The 19057-nt window shown below is 38.0% G+C and overlaps 2 protein-coding genes across 6 annotated transcripts; both read right to left on the bottom strand.

Moving 5' to 3' along the window:
• Nucleotides 1-870: 870 nt before the first annotated feature.
• On the bottom strand, nucleotides 871-18389 carry LOC146166994 (reticulon-1-A-like). Of its 5 annotated transcripts, XM_083380397.1 has the most exons (9): nucleotides 18209-18389; nucleotides 17746-17853; nucleotides 17089-17121; nucleotides 6906-7097; nucleotides 6445-6486; nucleotides 5027-5234; nucleotides 4632-4770; nucleotides 4156-4225; nucleotides 871-1877 (listed from the first exon to the last, which is right to left on the bottom strand). In XM_083380397.1, exons 1-9 carry the CDS (start codon nucleotides 18333-18335, stop codon nucleotides 1729-1731), a joined length of 1068 nt encoding a protein of 355 aa, XP_083236523.1. In that variant the 5' UTR covers nucleotides 18336-18389; the 3' UTR covers nucleotides 871-1728. The 5 variants fall into 5 exon arrangements, with proteins under 5 accessions (XP_083236523.1, XP_083236525.1, XP_083236524.1 ...); XM_083380399.1 differs by lacking the exon at nucleotides 6906-7097; XM_083380398.1 differs by lacking the exon at nucleotides 6445-6486.
• LOC146166995 (uncharacterized) lies at nucleotides 11923-17061 on the bottom strand. Its single transcript, XM_083391105.1, has 3 exons — nucleotides 15167-17061; nucleotides 13438-13503; nucleotides 11923-12200 (listed from the first exon to the last, which is right to left on the bottom strand). Exons 1-3 carry the CDS (start codon nucleotides 15180-15182, stop codon nucleotides 11923-11925), a joined length of 360 nt encoding a protein of 119 aa, XP_083247231.1. The 5' UTR covers nucleotides 15183-17061.
• Nucleotides 18390-19057: the final 668 nt, after the last annotated feature.

Consider the following 19057-nt stretch of genomic DNA (forward strand, 5'->3'; position numbering starts at 1 on the left):
TAAATTACTGAAATCAACACACGAACTACTTGGGGTGACAAACTGTTTAAATGAATTTTTATGATTAAAAACCTGATGAGCACAATGTCTTGTGACTAATGAATAAGGTAATATTCAAATAAGGCAAACCCTAATGTACACAGCTAGAACACTGGGGTGACAGACCAGAGCCACATTCCTTAAAAGCTTAACCTAATGCAGTGCTTCTTAAACTTTTTTAGTTTTTTTCACCCCTAGCATCTATTTCCAGCTTTCATTAACGCTTGTCTCATCATATGATAAAACTATCTCGTCTATATATAACAGCATACAATTACTTAGGTTGTTTCGCAAGCTATCATCCATTTCTGCCGATTCATCTTTATTCACCCCTTTCGGCTGGTTAACCCCTGCAAAAAAATTATTCACCCTGAGCTCAACCATTCACCTGATTAAGAAACACTGACCTTTTGTATGCTTTAGTCGCAAAAAGCAATATAACACGTGCGCAGACACAAACAAAGATATATTACCTCGTTTCTTTTTTACACTAAAAGTTTGAAATACAATCACTCTAATTTCTATAAAAAGTAGCCTGCTGCAAAAAATCGTGGACTTAGCTTATAAAGACTTTCCTAAATGACACTGTACACTATAAAAAACCTAGTGTTAACCACCCCTAGACAAAATGCGTATTTTATGTCGACTACTTTTTGCGGTCCGGAACTTACACATACTTTTGTCGACCACATTCCCTTAACCAACAACTGGCTGACTACAATCTATCATGTTTAACAAACTTAAGTATAACTGCATTGTAATTTGAAACTTAAGCAGAATTCATCAGCCTACTTTTGCTTTTGTGGTAAAATTTACAAACAAAAAACGCTACTGTTTTCACCAAATTTATTTCAATTCCCACCGAATTTATTATTGGTACTTTTGCTTAACCGGAAAACGAGTGAACCAATGGTACAATAACCGAAATGAGCTTTATATGTATAATAACAATATAAACAACTATAAACATAAACTGGGATGTGTCGCAACAGGACACTAGAAACAGATATTTGTGCATTATGCAATATACAATGCGATGCCGAAAATGAATAAACGTTTTCACAAAAAAGAAACTTGCTGCTGAACGTCGAACGCTGTGATAAGTTTTTTTTTACAAAAGCAAAACTACAAGTTTTAGCACCTTCGACTGCCGTCTTACTGTATAATGTGCCTCGTTCGAAATTCGGCCAGATTTAGGTGGGTTGCCAGCCAAAAGGCTTGGGGGGTGAGTTACATTTTTTCGAAGCACGTATGCGTATCGCATGCACCGATCACACACTATAACATGTCGCTTTTTACACGCAAACATCCTCCTAAGCTTTAAGTCGCCCACACGTAAGCCGCGAAACGGCGTACCGAAAAAAGCTTGTGCGTTTCATTGCCTAAACGGACCAAGCTTCGGGAAAGAAAGTGCCCGAAATTGTCTGGACAGAGAGAGATCATGTTACACTAGTCACGACGATCATCAAGTCTCGAACATCGAAAACGCAGTCACACACAGGCAAACGTGAAAAAAAGCAACGAACGCAATTCGCATCTCGGCAGAAACAACGAGAACGACACATATGAAAGAAAGAGAGAAAGGGGGGTTCAGGGGAGGGGGGCAAGAAGGGGGTTAGGATTGGGGTGCAGGCGCCGAAACCTCGGCACCCGCGACGACAACTAGGGGGTAAGGGGGGGGGGGTGCAGTTATTCAGCCTTGGGCTTGGCGCCGGGGATGTAGGAGCGTGCCAGGTTGGTGAGTTCGCACATCTTGCGGCAAGCCTGGCCGCAGTAGCTGTCGATCGGTTTTTGGTACTTCTGGTAGACCGGGGGCAACACGAAGGCAAGTACGTCGGCTATTTTTTTTAAGAGAGAACAAAATACAATGCTGATTAGGAATGAGAGATTAAATTGCCTGATACATATGCCTGATATTTTGAGTCAAAAATAGAGTACGACCTGAAATCAAATTTTAGTACATAAATGCAAAATCCGACATGACAAACTTGGTTTAAAACTGAATATGAAATTAATAAATTTCAATAATCAAGATTAGGCGACCGTACGCTTATTACTGGATTCGAAGCGCAAAAATAACTAAATATGTGCAGAGTTTTGACGACCTGTACTGTTGCCAGTTCTGCATTAAAATGTACGTTTAGGTTTTTGGGTTGGGTTAAGCAATACCATTAAATAAGGTATACTAAGTAAAAATACTTGATCTACCAAACACTAACCCACACATTAACCCAAATATTGTGCGCTGATTTTAAAATTGTTTAAACCCTGTGGTAGGATTCTAGACCAGCGCCCAAATGTTTTATCAAATTATTTCAAAACCCGATATTTATCGAGCCATAGTTTAATTTCGCGTTCCGGACATATTTTAATCACAAAACGTTGTTTATTCAACTATTATTTACGAGTCGGTGATAGCGACCGCACGCTTATTGCTGGATTCGAAGCGTACAAAAATAACTAACCATATGCAGAATTTTGACGACCTGTACTGTTGCCAGTTCTGCATTAAAATGTGAGATCTGTGACGATAGAACCACAAGATAACACGCGAGTCAGCGTGAGTTCAGCACAATAACTATCAAAAAGGACAGAAGGCATCCTAACCAGACTGACTGGGTTTAAAACAGCAACAGTTTATTTTTCTACTTTCTTCTAAAGACTAAACAATGGGTATTTGAATACTGCGTTACCAAGTAAAAAGAAATTCTAGTCAATGATTCAATTAAGTGGAGCCGATCGTTTTGAGTTTACCTAACTTCTTAATTATTTGAACGGAGGAGCTTTACTTTGAGTGTAGTACCGGGATTTATAACAACGGAACTTTGTTTAACCCTTGATTCACTAAATGATTTTCGGAAAAAAGTGACCAAAATCCACTAAATTCTTCAATATGTTTTCTAACCACTGTTGATAATCGATTGTATAGAGATCTACAAAGGCTTATGAATAAAATTAAGAACGAAAGTGAGGGTTAAGGCCCGTTTACACTACAGCTGCACTGAGCTGAGCAAAGCGTAATTTGCATTTAAATTCTATTGTGACGAGAGTTTCAAGCTTTGCTAAACTCAGCCCCGTGCAGCAGCTGCAGCTAGCTTAAAAATACGCTTTGGAGCGATTTTCACGCTTTGCTAAACTCAAGCCCAGTGCAGCTATAGAAACACATTACGTTTGGAGCGATTTTTACGCCCAGCGCAGCTCACTGCAGCTGAAGTGAAAACAATTTCACGCTCAGTGCAGCTCAGTGCAGCTGTAGTGTAAACGGGCCTTAAATTTAAACAAAAAACGGTCGTTTAGCTAAAGTCCAAACTCGAAATGAATTCCGGCGTAAAACCTAATCAATGCGCATAACTGCCTTTAAACCTATGATTTAAAGCCGCCCCTGGTTAAGTACCAACCACACGCCCTGGGGACTAAACCACTGCGGGCAGCTATAGAACAATAATAACAATCTATTCAACGGGAAATGATTATGTGCAAAAGGACGCCGCAAGTAAGGACACATAGGAAATGTTCGCTTTGGTTTGGAGCTTTAAACGCGGCAAAACGTTTTTTTATGAGAATGGAATGGCCTCAGAGACAGGGTTTCCGGTTTGGATAAATACAATAAGACCTACAAATCAGCAATATCTAACGCAACATATTCTGCGTACCATAGTATTAAGACTAACGACACAATAAAGCCAGCAATATCAAAGACAGCAATTGCACAGATTGTGTCGTTTTGGATATAGAGAAGACTTGGACAACTAGATAGAGAAGATTTTGACTACTAGATAATCCTATATTTTTAACTCAATGAATTAGTGCAAAACTAATTCTAATCTAATTTGTGAATTGCTTGTGTGTTCTAATTATAGTTCCAATCTAATTCGAATTTTACCCAAAATGATACTTTGTCCAACTGAAATTCCAGTCTTTCAGTCATACAAAAAGTATTTTAATTATACTCTTTGGCTCCCGTTTGGGGTTAGTGATGGGTCACTAAATTTCTTAGGGGAATTAGAACTGTGTTTTATTCCGAGTTTAATGTTGCTTTATTTCGTTCTTATGGTTCTAGTCTTACGGTATTCTAGTGGGAGTTGAAAAACCAAAACTGGTAATGTGTTTTTTTACCCATGATAAGAAGAGTAAGTCCGTTGAAGCAAGCTCCGATGTAAGTCATCAACCACAGAAAGACTCCAAACTGAAAAACGAAAACATCGTGATAATTTACAGACTAAAGGGGAAGTTTGGCGTTTCTAACTTTCTAATGCGGGCAATAAAAACAGCAACCTTAGAACAACCCTACAACGAAATGACTCAAAACGTTATAGCAAGTGCTGAAAACCGATTTCGAAAACCTCAACAAACAAAACGCTGGTTGTTTTTTTCGGAATTTTTACTTTGACAACTAAGTCAGCAATAAAAGTTAATCTGCAAACGTGAAAAGCGAAGAGGGCATAATACCGTTAATAACAAAATGGTTTGAAATTCTTGATCATTTTACTTCATATTTAAAACGTCGCTTGGTAGAGGTGCCAAGAACACAATTCTGACGTACAAAGTAATAAATTGGTGAACCTTGTTTATTAAGTTAGGACAATACTTGCCTTGAGGGAGGCCACAACATTTTTGACCAGCAAAAGGTCCCGGGTGCTGACGATGAAAGAGTTGAGCTTGGATAGAACGGCGTCTGTGTATTTGTGAACCTGCTCCGACGAAAGTGTGACCTCAGCATCAAGCAGTGACCTTGAGAAAAAAACAGCCGGTTATTAAACGCACACTTTTATAAAATTCTTTTAAAATAATGACATTTAGTAAGCACTTCAATTGTTATTAACTCTTTCGCAAATTGCGCAAATTTAACGTTCTTAATGCGGGCGAAGTCAATCAAGCATCAGTTCGAAATTTTAGTTAGATTGAACTATTATTTGAAAGTACTATCCATTTTAAACAAACCGGGCAAAAACCCACGCAAACAAACGAAGAGCCCCTAAAAACTTACTGGAACGGGTTGGGCTGCTGCGTTCCGTTCAAAGTCTGGATGACGAACTTGTAAAAGCGGAAGGAGACGGTGACGGTGAGCAGGGAAAGTCCCAGGTAGGAGAATACCGACACGATGCTGCAGCAGCCGAGCGAGAGAAGAACGAGAAGCGAAAGGCCAAAGGTCACCGCCGACGCCTTGCAGTCCTTCCAGTAGAGAAGGTCGACGACTATCGCACAAGTTTTAAGTTAAGTTTGATTTTTTGAGTTTATGAATAGGCGAAAGCTTAAGGCTAAGGTGTCAACATAACGCAAAATTGATAAAATCCTGAATTTTTTTTAGGTAGTTTTGCAAAATTCAGTGCCAAAAGTTAACACTAGTTTGGGATTGGAAGATATTTTTATCGCTTGTTAATTATCACCAGAATAAAGCAGCAATAAGTTTAATTACTTACTGATGCATTTTTTGCTTAACTTTAGTATTTTTGTGGCGCGTTTACACAACTGAAATAAACATGGAAAATCGATAAGGTTATCACTAACACAACACTGAAGGGTTGTGACACTTACGGCATTCTTGCCAAAATGCGAAAGCTTGCAGGAAAAGAAGTATTTGTTAATCACGAAAGAGTCGCCCACCGATTGCTAACACCAAAAAGCCATGCACTATGTTAACGGCTGATGCTTTGTGGGCCTACCAAGGTATTGGTGCTTTAACATTGGATGAGGAACAGAATATTTTATTGGGGTAACAGAAATCCAAATGTTTTATTTAGCATTTAAAAAAAGTAAAATTTCAACAGAATGTACCATATGCGAGGTATTTATAAATTTAATTTACTAGTTGAAATAGTTTTGTCTTCATAATTTTACTCTGGTTAGCTTGCTTAATGTAATGTTAAAATAATAATATCTTAACTAAGCGCTTTACCTTGTTTTATTATGTAAGCGTGAGGCAGCATGCTAGCAAGCTTTAGTCAACTTAAAATCTCTCTATGCACACATAAAAACTTGGATAAGAAATGAATGAAATACTACTAGCTTTATGTGTTTTTCATTCTTAGGCTGACGTGCTACAGCTAACAAAGTTGCTAAAACAATGTGATGGGAGATATCAATGTCATTGTGGCAAACAGGGCAGTGTGGAAATGGTAATTCGACCTGTTAACAATTGAAGGTAAAACAGACATAGGAAAAAGAAATCATTTAATGCTTTAACACCAGTCTGTAGAGTTTAATACCGTGTCCAAATTGTAGTTTTGTAATTTGAGATGCAAAAAATTATGTGACATCATGGTAAATAATAAAAAAGCAGCCTAATGCCCTTCAAATTGAAACTGCAATTTTGCCACAACATCAATGAATTTTATGGATTATTATATTGATTTTTGACTATTCTTAAGTGGGAGTGAGCGAAACGTGAATATATGTGTGTTGTACCTGGGTCTTCACTCTGGCCTGCACTAACATTTTCATCTGCCTCTGAAAACAATAAGAAATAAAAATGTAGCTGCTCAATTTACATCATGCTAAGAGCAAACACCGATCATTTTGGACATTGCCAGAACTGGTCATGCAGGCATGAAATAATTGGTAATTTGGGCTATTTTGGGGTGAATTTGTTGTTTTTCCTCAAATAAACATCCCTAAAATTTTAATAGATAACAGTGATTTAAATAAAATAAAATAAATCAGGTTTTAAAATTTCAATTGAAACTTTGCTGTTTGTAATCATTTCAGAATATTCGAAGTACTTGCCTGCATAATAGAATTCATGCCATTATGGTTGCATTTAACTTAAATCGCTGGTATCAAATGCATTTTTTTTTATTTGAAAGCAGATAAAAACATTTTGCAGCCCAGGCAGAGCATACAGACAAGACACCACAATCAGCTAATACCTCCACCAACAGAACAAGACAGTAACGATGAAACGTCGAAGGGTTTCGAAAGTGGTTGTTCGGGCTCAGACACCGGAGGTTTTTCCACTTCTTCGACCACTGGGGGCGGTGTTTCGCTTTTCGGGGGCTCAGTGGGCTCTAGGGATTCGGCCGAAACTTCCGGTTCTGTTTGTTCTGGGGTATTTATGTCTTCTGCAGGAAGGGCAAGTTGCAGTTTGGCGTAAAAGCAACAAATTTCAAAGTAGTGTTTTTTTACATTCTTTAGTTCAGAAAGGCACCAAATTTATGGGACACATTTAAATAGGTATTGTTAAGTGAAGCACATATCAGACAGCAAACCAGTGCAATTTTAAAGTGGAAATATTCCAACAAGCTCTTCAAAAGTGTCAAGCATCACAAACTGAACACTGTAAGAGCTCTTATTTTATATGCTGGATGGGTAACATAGAAGCCAAATCAAGGATCATAGGTTATTAGGAATCAAAACTGTTTATCATTGTAGACAAACAGGTCCACTGTGATTGACATGCTTTTATAAAAATATGGAGTAGCTTTAACTTTAATAATTTCCATAAGACTAACTAATCATGTACACATTCGCTGGGTTGATGAATCAGTATTTTTTTTAAGATGGTGCAACATAGATGTCCTAAGATGATACAAGGTTACCCACAAACCGTAAACAGTATGCACATGCACTAATGTAAAGGTGAAACAAAACTTTGCTACTGAATTTAACAATGTAAAACAATAGACACACTTAAATAAAATACCCACATACCCAATGCAAAAATTATTCTAAAAATATTGAATTCTAGTAAGTAGCACAATATCTACCCAACCGTGTTTAAACCCATCAGCCATCACAAACAAATACTGAACCCTTGGTACACGTTACCTTCATACTCCTGTTTTACATCAATACCGTTCCTTTTTGCAGTTACTTCTTGACCCATTCTAGACAATTGTACAACCAACGACGGTTTTAAATAGTAGATAAAATATAAACAAATCTGTGAAAAGAAGATTCTAAAGAATTGAATGTGATGTAGGAAATCCTTTTAAACAAACACAAAACTTACATTTTTAGCACAAATTCAGTACCCTTGCAGCTACTTTTATATACTACCACAAGAATGACAGAATTTACTAGCAAAACCCTCTAAATTAGTCAGTTGTAAGCTTTGGTGACACATATGTATATGGATGTAAAAAGTAACTTCCAGGAACAAACTCCTAGCTTACAGGAAGACTGTGTGCACAATGAAAATGAATTACTCAACTCATTAAGTTGTGTATATACCAAAGATATTCACATAAACGCCAAAACTAACAAAAGTATTTTGACAAATTTTTGATTACTCTTACAGAGTCAAAGAGAGCAGACAATAATCCCTTCAAACAACAACTTTATTTGAAATCAAATAACCACAAAATCTGATCGAAAGTGTCCAAATAAAACAAGTGGAACAACAGCTGGATCAAGATAGCAATGTGATATATTCAGTTAAACTTATGCTCTAAAAAACTGTGAATGAGTGTATTGTAAATTAATATATTTAGAGTAAAGCTGTTTCAATTAACTTTGCTCATTCACCTTGTAACTTTGGGCCTGGGAACACTTACTTTCGCAGCATCTAGTTCACGTTGCAACCAGAGAACACCGTTTAAAGCATACAAAAGGTAACACAGGAAATACGCTTAAACGATTCAAGCGCTCTCGCCCTCGCAGTGCACATAAAGTATGGCGGACAGGTCGTGGGGCAGCAGTAAACCCCCGAATATTAATCAAAAAAGGCCGAACCATGCCAGCCACGATCGATATGCAATTCGGAATTTTTCAGGTACACGCGAGCGAGAGACCTAACGTTCCACGTGCACACCAACGCTAAAGAAACAACTGCAGCTGTTAAGTGCTCGGTTCTCAAGTGTACGGGTGTGCGGCGCGCGCGCCTCCTTCCAGTTTAGACCAACCCGCGTCGCGTTTTTTTAACAAGGCACAATTACGTGTGTTTGCGCGCGCGCCGGATCAAATGCGCAGTCGAAAATACAAATTGCCCGAAACGACGCGTTGATAGCCAGAACCTGGCGGGATAGGCACCGGGCCATGATCAAACCGGATTCGCGCTTGTGTAGGTAACCCTGCTTTGCCTTTTATGCAGGTGCATTCGCGTTCACGTGCGGTGCGCGAGCAGCATAGGCTCTCGTCTAAAACAACTTTGCGGCGTCCTTGCATTGCGGGCACAATTCTGACGCTTCTATGCTACTACGAGGCATAAGCGCTCCTATTAAGTTTCTTTCCGTAAATCAAGCGCTATTCTAGGTTCTTAAAAAGCGCCATTCAAAACGCCGCGCATACCCCAACTCCTCTCTTCATCAAGGAACACTATTTAATGGATTCCCCAATTTTTTTCACGTCTTGACTTAACCATTAATCAGCAAACAGCGAATTGAATACACAAGCGCGGCGTCTATAAAAAAGCGAACGGCGGAAAGTTTAAAACCGCACCAGGATTTTGCCCGTCATTAAAAACGCCGAGTTGTTTTTCCATTTCGTTTTACGGTTTTACTGCTGGTGCCAAAACTTGGCGGACTGCGATAAGCTGTCTGCCTCTAAAGACTGGTTTATTGAGAAAGGCAAAACTATTCTATTAAACGCTGAAGACTCCCGTACTTCCGCTTGTGGCTTTTTTGACCCGAGTAGAAACAACGTTTTCAAAAACGGCTTGCCTGCTCAACAGCGCTATCAGACGGCTAACAAAAAAAGCAAGGCATAAGGCAAAACGACATTGCAAGAAAACTGGCCGAAAGACTACCAGCGAATTAACAGCTTTTAACTCACAAACAAGCAAAAACAGTTCAGGTCTGGGTCGCTCAGTAGGACGCCGAGTTTTATTCATGCTAAGTTACACGTGGCGGTAGCGGAGGGGGAAGTCCCTTGCACGTGACACTAACAACTGGTCGCTTTTGTCGAAATCAAGGCGCGCGTTTCTTACGCAAGATTTGGTAACACGGCGATTCGGTCTTGTGATGAAATAAGCCTGTTTACAAACTTATTGCTAAAAGCAGCGAACTTTCTTTTTTTTTTCGATGATTTCCTTTTTCTTTCGACTCCTTTATCAGGTTTGCATGATATCCGCCTTTATTACCCTTTTTACACTAATATCCTGCAGTAATCACTATACAAATTAAGAATAGCTTACTGCTGAACAGAAGTCGTGCAAATTGCGCTCGATTTAAAATCTATGCTTTCGTAATTTAGTGGCACGACTTAGATTTAAATTTATACTCGATGTTGCAGAAACGACAGAAATGGAAAGTCGAAAATAACTTTTTGTGGGTGGGAGTGGACCACGCACCCAAATTTTTATGTCAACAAACGCGCCTATAGTTCAATACTGGTGAAATCTCGTTTTGTCATTGTATTTCAACTGGTAAACTTGAAAAACAATGATAGAACAAGCGCGGTTAAACTACATGCAAGCCTATAAGGATTCTTATATTTCAGTTAACGTTAAGGTAATTTTTTTTAGAAGCGTTTTGAAATCTAAAGACGGCTGTTAAAATGTCGATAAAACCATTTTAAAATAAAAAAAGTATGAACCGACTTTTATTTAGGAACCCCAAAACGTAGATGAGTTGAATGTTGCCCATATAATTGTCAATATTTGAGCCGCACGTAAAGCCTTGTACAGGTGCTAGTAAGGAATTTAGAAAGTGATGCACGCGTAAACAGTTGTGTAACAGTTCCTAATTTACAAAAGGTTTAGCGCTCGTCTGGCAGTGTCCGTAAATGTAACACAGGCACTTGTTTATTTAGACGTAAAATACCTAAAGGCCGCGGGCCTCAGACACTTAATCATTGCCTTGCCTGAAATACCAAATTTTGTACCTAAAACGTTGCTGGCATTTTACATACTCGCCACGTCGTAATTAAAGTTGCACAAAATTTGCATAAGTAAGTAGGCATAGTATGAAAACGCCTAAACTGAAAGTAGACCTAAAGGACATTTACATAATTCTTTCCAACACCAAAATAGCGCCACGCGATGCTAACTAAGCCCTCCTTAGGGGAACGAGCAATTCGACGTAAATCCAATTAGGGGCCGATTACACAGCTCAGCTCGCAATACTATTACCGAAGGGCTAATAGCGTATTGGCCCACTTTAAAAAGCACTTACTATTTAGTCCGAACGGCGATGAAAACTCAAAATGTAATCTCTCACGTGGAAGAAAATGCGTAGAAATTCTTTTTTTTTGATAGAGCGCAGTACTTAAAAAAAATAAACTAAAAAAGGTTAGAGCAAGTGACTACAGCCTATTTCCATATTTTAAGCAAGCTACGGTGTGTATTTCTGCACATAACGGCCGATAATCTCATGCGTAATACTTCCAGTTTCAGTCACGTTTCAAAGAACACGTGACAGGTTGGAAAATTTTACGAAATAAATTTTGCATGCTAGATACTGGTTGCTAGGAATGGCCTACCAGTCATACACCAAAAACCTGATTTTTCACTCAAACTTACTTCGTTAATCGCAGAGAGCAATATTAAATTGTGTATTCTGTAAAACACAAACTTTTTTGCTCAGCTATATCTATTGAAGAGGGTATGGAAACAATAATTTTCAGGAAATTGGTTAAACTCCATCGTAATCACACTGTTAAAGCTCGCTAATGAATGCATTCTTTGAATGATGTCTGCTTTTTACAATGTGTGCATTAAAAGCCAAACTGGCAAAACCAAATGGATTTGTGCGGTATTTGCAAAAAAAAAACGGTGATAACCACGACATTCCGTAAAACAACCACACAACAGCACAAGCGTTCCAAACACAGTGGCGTCAAGACATTTTGAGAGATGATAGGTGAAACTGATCAGTGGATCCTCCTGTCGAAAACAAGCCATAACACAAGCACACACCTTAAGAACAACACCATTAGCCACAAGGAACAACAAACATCACAACATCAAAACGTGAGCGACACATAAGTCGGGAAGTGCAGCCACGACAATCAACATCCACCTTCTTCCTTTAGCTCTTCCATGGGTCCCAATTCCTTCTCCTCCTCATAATTATCTTCTTTCTTCATTTCCACCTCCTCGACAAATTCCGTGGCGCCGGATGCGGGAGGAGCGGAAAAGTCGACCAGGAGAGGCTCGGGATGACCATGGACGCTCGGGACGTCCACCACATCCGGAAGAGCGGCATCCGGGTAGGATCCAAAGTTTCCCGAGTGGAGGTCGGTGTCCTCGGTCGCAAGGAGGTGAGTGTCGTCCGGAACAAACGGAGCTGATTCAAACGAGTATTTTAAGAGTTTTCTGTTAAACATTTTGTTTTAACGCGATCGAGGCTGTAAACCATTATTTTGAAAATCATATACAAGTGTTTTCATTTTGCGCCAAACTGAATGGCGAAAGAGACCTGGATAATTTTCTATTGCACTAAAGGACAACAGATTTAACGTGTTTTTTTTTTCTTGTGTCGGTTAGACCACTGGACAAAAACATTGTAAAGTTAACGCATTTTTAATTAAAATATTTGAACTGTCCGTGTTTAGAAAACAGGTGAGTATCGTCCGAACAAAGGGAGCTGATTCAAACGAGTATTTTAAGAGTTTTCTGTTAATCGTTTTGTTTCGAGCGTCTTCAAGACTTGAAATCATTGTTTTGAAGACCAGGCAAGTGCTTTTATTTTGCATCAAATTGAACGAGAAAAGAGGCATACAATTTTCTATTTAATCCAAAGGGACTCATTTAACAAGTTTTTTAAGATTTTTTAACACATGCAAGCGTGCGTTAACTGAGGTTATGCGACGATTGGGGGCCGACGCTAGGGCGCCGCTGTTTTGACCTAGGATTGCTTGCCCCTGTTTGGCAGGATTTTTTTGCAGATCACATGCAAGCGGGAGTTTTCATTTTGCGCCAAATTGAATGGCGAAAGACACATAAATAATTTTAGATTGAATCCAAAGGGACTTATTTAATGAGATTTTCAAGAATTTTTCTTGCCTCCTTTTGAGACGATAGGATTTGAACGACTCAACAAAAGCATCCTAAAGCTTCCGGATTTTGAATTAAAAATATTTCAAAAGGTAATGTTTAGAAAACAGGAAAAAAGTACGTAAGGACACCTGATAATTTTAAACGTGCACAAAACTCACGTCAATCTTAAAATTCTGACAATTGAATGCGTTTTACGTCACAACGATCCACACAAAACACAGACTATACCTAAGTCGGTAAATTTAGACAACACCTCACGGGAATTAACCCCAGACAACGGATGACGACACAACACGTCAGCTTTAAACACTATATAACACTTAGCGACACGACACTCAAAAAACGACAAGCGACAAGCGCCATCAAGAATGAAGGTACGACATGGCAAATTTGCACAAAGGGAGTCAAACACGGTCTTTATGGCCTTTATCAAACCACAAATCTTATTGTGACGTGACACTACGTGTGACGTTCGGATGGCCGAGCAAGCAAAACAGTGACAAAAAGCGTGCTCAGGTCTCTACCTGTCTCTGTCGGCAGTTGGTCGTAGTAGTCCTGCAAGCGCTGGTTCGACGCCAAGTCGTCGCTCTCTGTGGATTAGCAGGGAACAGATGCAGGAAATCACAAAGGTTAAGGTGAGACCAAAATCGGGGGCAGCCGAGGCCGACGCAAGTCGCGAAACGTAGGCGAGCGCCTCGGTCAAATGTCAACACAGATTACGCGATTTCGCAATAAGACTCACGCGTCATACGCCGCCTTGGCCTTGCCGACGGGACGATTCTGTGTTTAGTTTGCTAATTTTGCACTATTTCTATAAGCAGTGGTGCCACCAATTATTTATTTTATTATTAATACACCTTTTACTAGAAAAGATATTTTTTGAGGAAAATTTCCATCTGACAACACAGTTTTTTTAACACAAACAATTTTAAAAGATAATCATTTTTAATATACATAAAATGGTTGGTTAAATATTGTAGAAAAAGTTCGTTGTTATGTTTAGCGTTCCAATTTTTAAACCCTAACATATAAAAGCAGCTATACGAAGAAGCCTAATTTGCATTCTAAAATAAATTTAAATAAAAATCGCGCTAATAAACGGGTTTTAAAACTTGTGAGCATTTCTGTGCTGCTGCTCTGAGTCAGCTAAATTTGGCACGCATGACGAATCACGTCTTTTCAGCGATTCGGGTGGTTCACACGAAGCTGAAACGCCGCAGAATAGACCCAATTCACGGGGATATAACACAGTATTTTTTTGGCATTTCTAGCATGTTTACTTCTTATTCGTTTCTCGAAACCTGTATTTCACGTTGTTTTAAAATTGAAAAAATGTAAATATATGAATAAAAAACGTTTTGTTTAGTTTGAGTCCTGTTGCAGAAAAACAATAACAATCGCGCGTCAGTTCAAAAACTTTTTTTGTCATGCTTGTTTGCCGCAGCGGTCGTGAGACACTTTTAATATTGTGCGCTTGAAACTTTTGATGCGTTGTTTTGCGACGAAATGACAGAAAGCGAGGAAATTTCCAAAAGATCCCTTGCTGTGCGAAAGATTACTATAAACAATAAAATTCGCCAGCATGCTTACATTGTAAGTCTTAATTTTGTGCTGCAACCTAACGATGTAGCAACGTAAGGTGGGCAACCTTTTTAGACAAACTATAATTTTAAGATTCTAGTACTGTAAACAATGAATTAAACATTTTTTAAAGCTGTTTCGGTAGACGCCATGACCGACATCCTAAAACAAATTCCGTTGAAGTAAATCACAAAAATCGTAATATTTAAAACACCAGCTAATACCAAAAGGATTGTTTTACGGAGAAAACAACTCATTTACGCAAACGCGGCTTTATTTCGGCTGCGCTAATGTGCGACCAGCTGATACCATCGCACGACCGATTTATAAGTGACGTAGTCACTATTAGGCTACGGCGCTTTTTCCAACCACCCTAGGCCAAACTAATTGTAGACTTACCGTATTTAACCACAATTTTTTTCTTAAATAAAAAATTCGAAGCTCCTATGCAGCAAAACGCTATTCTGATTTTGGCTAAAAAATCTAAGAATTTTTCTTCGTTGTAAAAAGAAGAAGTCCGAACGTAAAAGTTAGGTGAAAAAAAGTCAAACGTAAACGAGGGTCGCGACCAGCTTTAGAGATAACTTTGTTTAGCCTTTGGTTGTTCTAAAAAGTGCTAATTCCGCTAATACTTTAGCCTAAAAGAGGCTTAAACGATTACCGCCCACTTACCGTAAAACAGCGACATCGTCACTCTTGCCAGATCTGCCTTAAGTTTAAACCTTTCCCAAACGAAAAATGGCTATACAACAGACAAACGAGTTCCACAACAAAATAACTAGACTTGGAGGGGGAAATAACTCGAAACCTCTTGCAGACAACAGCAGGTCCCAGACTGCTCATCGCTTCATGAATAATAGATTCTGTTTTCAGGGGCCACATATCGCCGGGAATAAGATAAGGGCGACACGGACATAGGCATCGATTCTACTTGCTAGACGACGTTACGTCACCCTCGGGTGTAGCGAGGTCTTCCAAGAGGGTTTTGGGCGTGGTCTCGTGCAAGTTAAGTTGGAAGGCCACATTTTTTTCGAAGTTCAACGTTGCGAAAATACTGCATCGGCTGTCGGCTCATCACAACGCCCATTTACTTTTCATAGTTTACTGTATATCAAAATCAACCGTTCACACAAGCCAAACTAAACTTTTTTATCCAGAAAACACTGTCAGAATAATTTCAGTCACTGTTTGGCACTTAAATGCAAGCCTAACTTATTTCAACTTAAAAACAGCTGTTTTAAATGTTCGCTATATGATGACTTGAGATAGTAACATAATTCACACAGCCCCCCCTGTGCTACACTTGTATACACATAAGCACAGAAAGGAAGGATAGACAAATATAGATCGGCCCAACCAAGTTCCCATTGTCAAATTGGACATATGCTGTAAGTGACTTCAGAGAAGGAAGTTTCAGGCAATCATCAGTCGAGAGGATTGTATTGACTTAAAACGAACTTAACCTGCAGAGCATAATTATGTTATAATTCTCACAAAAGCCCCGTAATTTTATTTCAGACTGCACTGATGGCCTATCAATGTCAGACTTTTCCAAATTCACTGTTGTCATTTATTTACAAAGGTTGAGGTAACACCTTAAATAAACATTCAGTTTGCTACATGGGCCCTGGGTACATTTGGTTGACACCTTACACAAATCACGGCAATAAACTTAGCAGTCAAACAAATAACTCCAGGTTTTAGCTAAGTCAGGCATTTAAAAGTTTTGTTTGAAAAGGATAAACTGAACCAAAGCATCACCCACTTCCTTTGTGATAAATTGTTTGAGTGGGTCATCTATGTCCAACTGCAGGCAATTTATTTCAACTGTCTACAACAGCAGGTCAACAATTATCAGGAAGTTTGCCATACATGTCAGTTAGTTCTGGCAATGTCCATATCACAATGCACTGTTACTAACACTCCAAACTAAACCTCTAGCTGGTCTATATATAAAACTATCTAACACAGCGGTTCTCAACCAGTGGGCCACAGACCAATTTAAAAAAAACTAGGTTTATTGAAGAATTCAGTTTCATTTGTGTCACTAATCACTATACCTAATTTTATAGAAATAATGGATTGGGGAGGAATTGAGAGGGAATGAAAATGGGAACGTAAATTGATTGTTCAGAAGCAAGTACCTCACTAATGCACCTTTTTTATAGTTCGTTCTTTCACAAAAATTTATTGGGCCACAGAATTTTTGTGTAACAAAAATGTGCCACAAAAGAAAAAAGGTTGAGAACCACTGGTCTAACATAAGCTAAGATTTTTTGATATAAATTTACTTGTTAAAATTGGGGTATTACCGAGGCGAAATAAAAAAAGTAAAAACTCTAATAATGGTAATCCCTGTTTGGATTAAAAAAAATAATTTATTGGTTTAAAACAGCACCTGACAGAACTAACAATTAATCAGCTAGCTAGCAACCTAACAAAATAACTCTTGATGTTTATTCAGTTGAATGTTCAGTTCTTCTAAACATTTCCAAACTGCGTTAAACATTTATGCAAGCAGCAAGCAAATAAACAGTGGGAATTAGTAGAATGAATTAAACTTGCACATAAAAAGTAAAGTATTGAAAACTTACCTCTAGGATCAAGGCATTTCATCATTGGCATTTCTGTCATTTAAAGAAATAATAAGTTAGTTTACAGGTTGAACATATAATCATAACACTAAATCAATAGGGAAATAGTATGACATGCTAGGCAGTGGTTATCATTGGGATCTTGAAACTTGCTATTTTGGTGTATGAGATATTGTGCGGCTAATTTAAATTGAAAAATACGAAAGGTGAAGCATTCTGTGACAGTTTGAAAAATATACAGTTCTTGATGCTGTTTTTTTTAACAATTTTGTTGGTAAGGAAAAAAAATAATTTCTAAACTTTGGGTCTACAACTACGTATAGGTATGCAATACATTTGGTAACCACTGGACGTTTGAGAAAAAATATTACTTTAAAAAAAATATAAAATAAAAACTTTACAATTTGGATTTTAGTTTTGATTAATATTCAAGCTTATCTTTTATTAGCGAAAAAATGAAATAAAAGCTGATTACAAATTCATTGCAGTTAATACTGCATTTCATATGCCTGGTAAATAGAAATAGGTGGAACTGGATTAAAGATTGGTGCCAGCAATAACTTCTGTGTAATCAAGAAAATCAAAAAAAATATTGTTAGGATATTTTATTTCAAAATGATTAATTTCAAACAGGAAAAAATATGCATATTAGCAAACCTGATGGAGTTGCTTCTGGTTCTTCTGGTTGTGGTTTAACTTCAACCACAGGTGTTTCCTTTGGAGGAGCTTTTGACTGATCCTCCCCATCATCCAACACGTCTTCAACTAAAACATTATTTAAATGCATTTTCTCTTGTAAATAATCTACAAAAACCAGAAATTTTTCTAAAAAAAATCCAAATTAGCATTCTTATTAATCGGTGCCCATCAGTGCCAAATAACTTTTTTTAAAGCCGTTTTAAACTCTTACCACTTGGTTACATGATGATTATCATCTGGGTTCTGGTAGGTCAAGCATTATTCTTTATTTTCTCAGTTTATAATTTTAATTATGATAAACTGTTCGTCACTGTATCAAAAAAGTGGTAGGATTCTAGACCTTTTAAACTAATATAAAACTTCTGTTAAAAATTCAAGCCAAGATGCCTAGGAATTAATTTTGCAAATGTTCGAAACAAACCTTTCACAAAACCTTCAATGGAGCCTTCGCTTCCAGTACTTCCGTTTTTTTCGCTCTGGTTATCGGCTTCTTGCGGCGCCTCGCCCGTGCCGTCGTAACGCATTGTGGGGCTCGTTTCGTAGTCCATGGTAAGTTTTTATTTCACAAAACAGACAAGACACTTAAACAGTATAACAGTAAACAGGCTTTTGAGAACAGAAACAACATTTAGTTCTTTTTAACTAATTGGATGTTCAATCAAATTACTAATAAGTCACATAGTAAAATATTGAAATGTGGTTTGCAAACGAAGCATTTGTATATTTTGACGAGCAAATACCTATCGTGAAAAGCATGGCAAGTGAACCCGTCGAGTTTTTTTAGCGAATCACATCTGCACTAGGATTTCTCTTTTTTCCAGATTTTTGTACTCCTAAGAAACTAGATTGAAAAATAAAAATTCCCAGGAATCCCCACGAAATTATTCGACTTTTCACATTAATGTTTTTTAAAAACAAAATCAATTGAAGGTTCAAGAGATTATGACATCAATAAATATTCAGATTTTCACCCCATTCCTCTATGCAAACACAATGGAGGGCTTTGTGTAGTGACCTCTGTTTATGATTCCGATAAGATTGCATCAAAAGTTTAAACACCAATCCTATCGCTTTCTACTTTCAGCCTGTTTACTGTGCAGGGCACATTTTTATTGATAAAATAAATTGACTTTAGTTTTTCCACTTGTAAGCGCAAATAAAGCAACTCAGGCAACAACATTTTGGTATTTTTTTTTTCTTCATGATTCAAAATTGATAAGTTTTTTAAAGTTTTGCTATGTTGCCGAATAACCGGTAATATAAAACAGCT

Source organism: Ascidiella aspersa, chromosome 1, assembly GCF_963924565.1.
Source record: "Ascidiella aspersa chromosome 1, kaAscAspe10.2, whole genome shotgun sequence".
NCBI lineage: Eukaryota > Metazoa > Chordata > Ascidiacea > Phlebobranchia > Ascidiidae > Ascidiella > Ascidiella aspersa.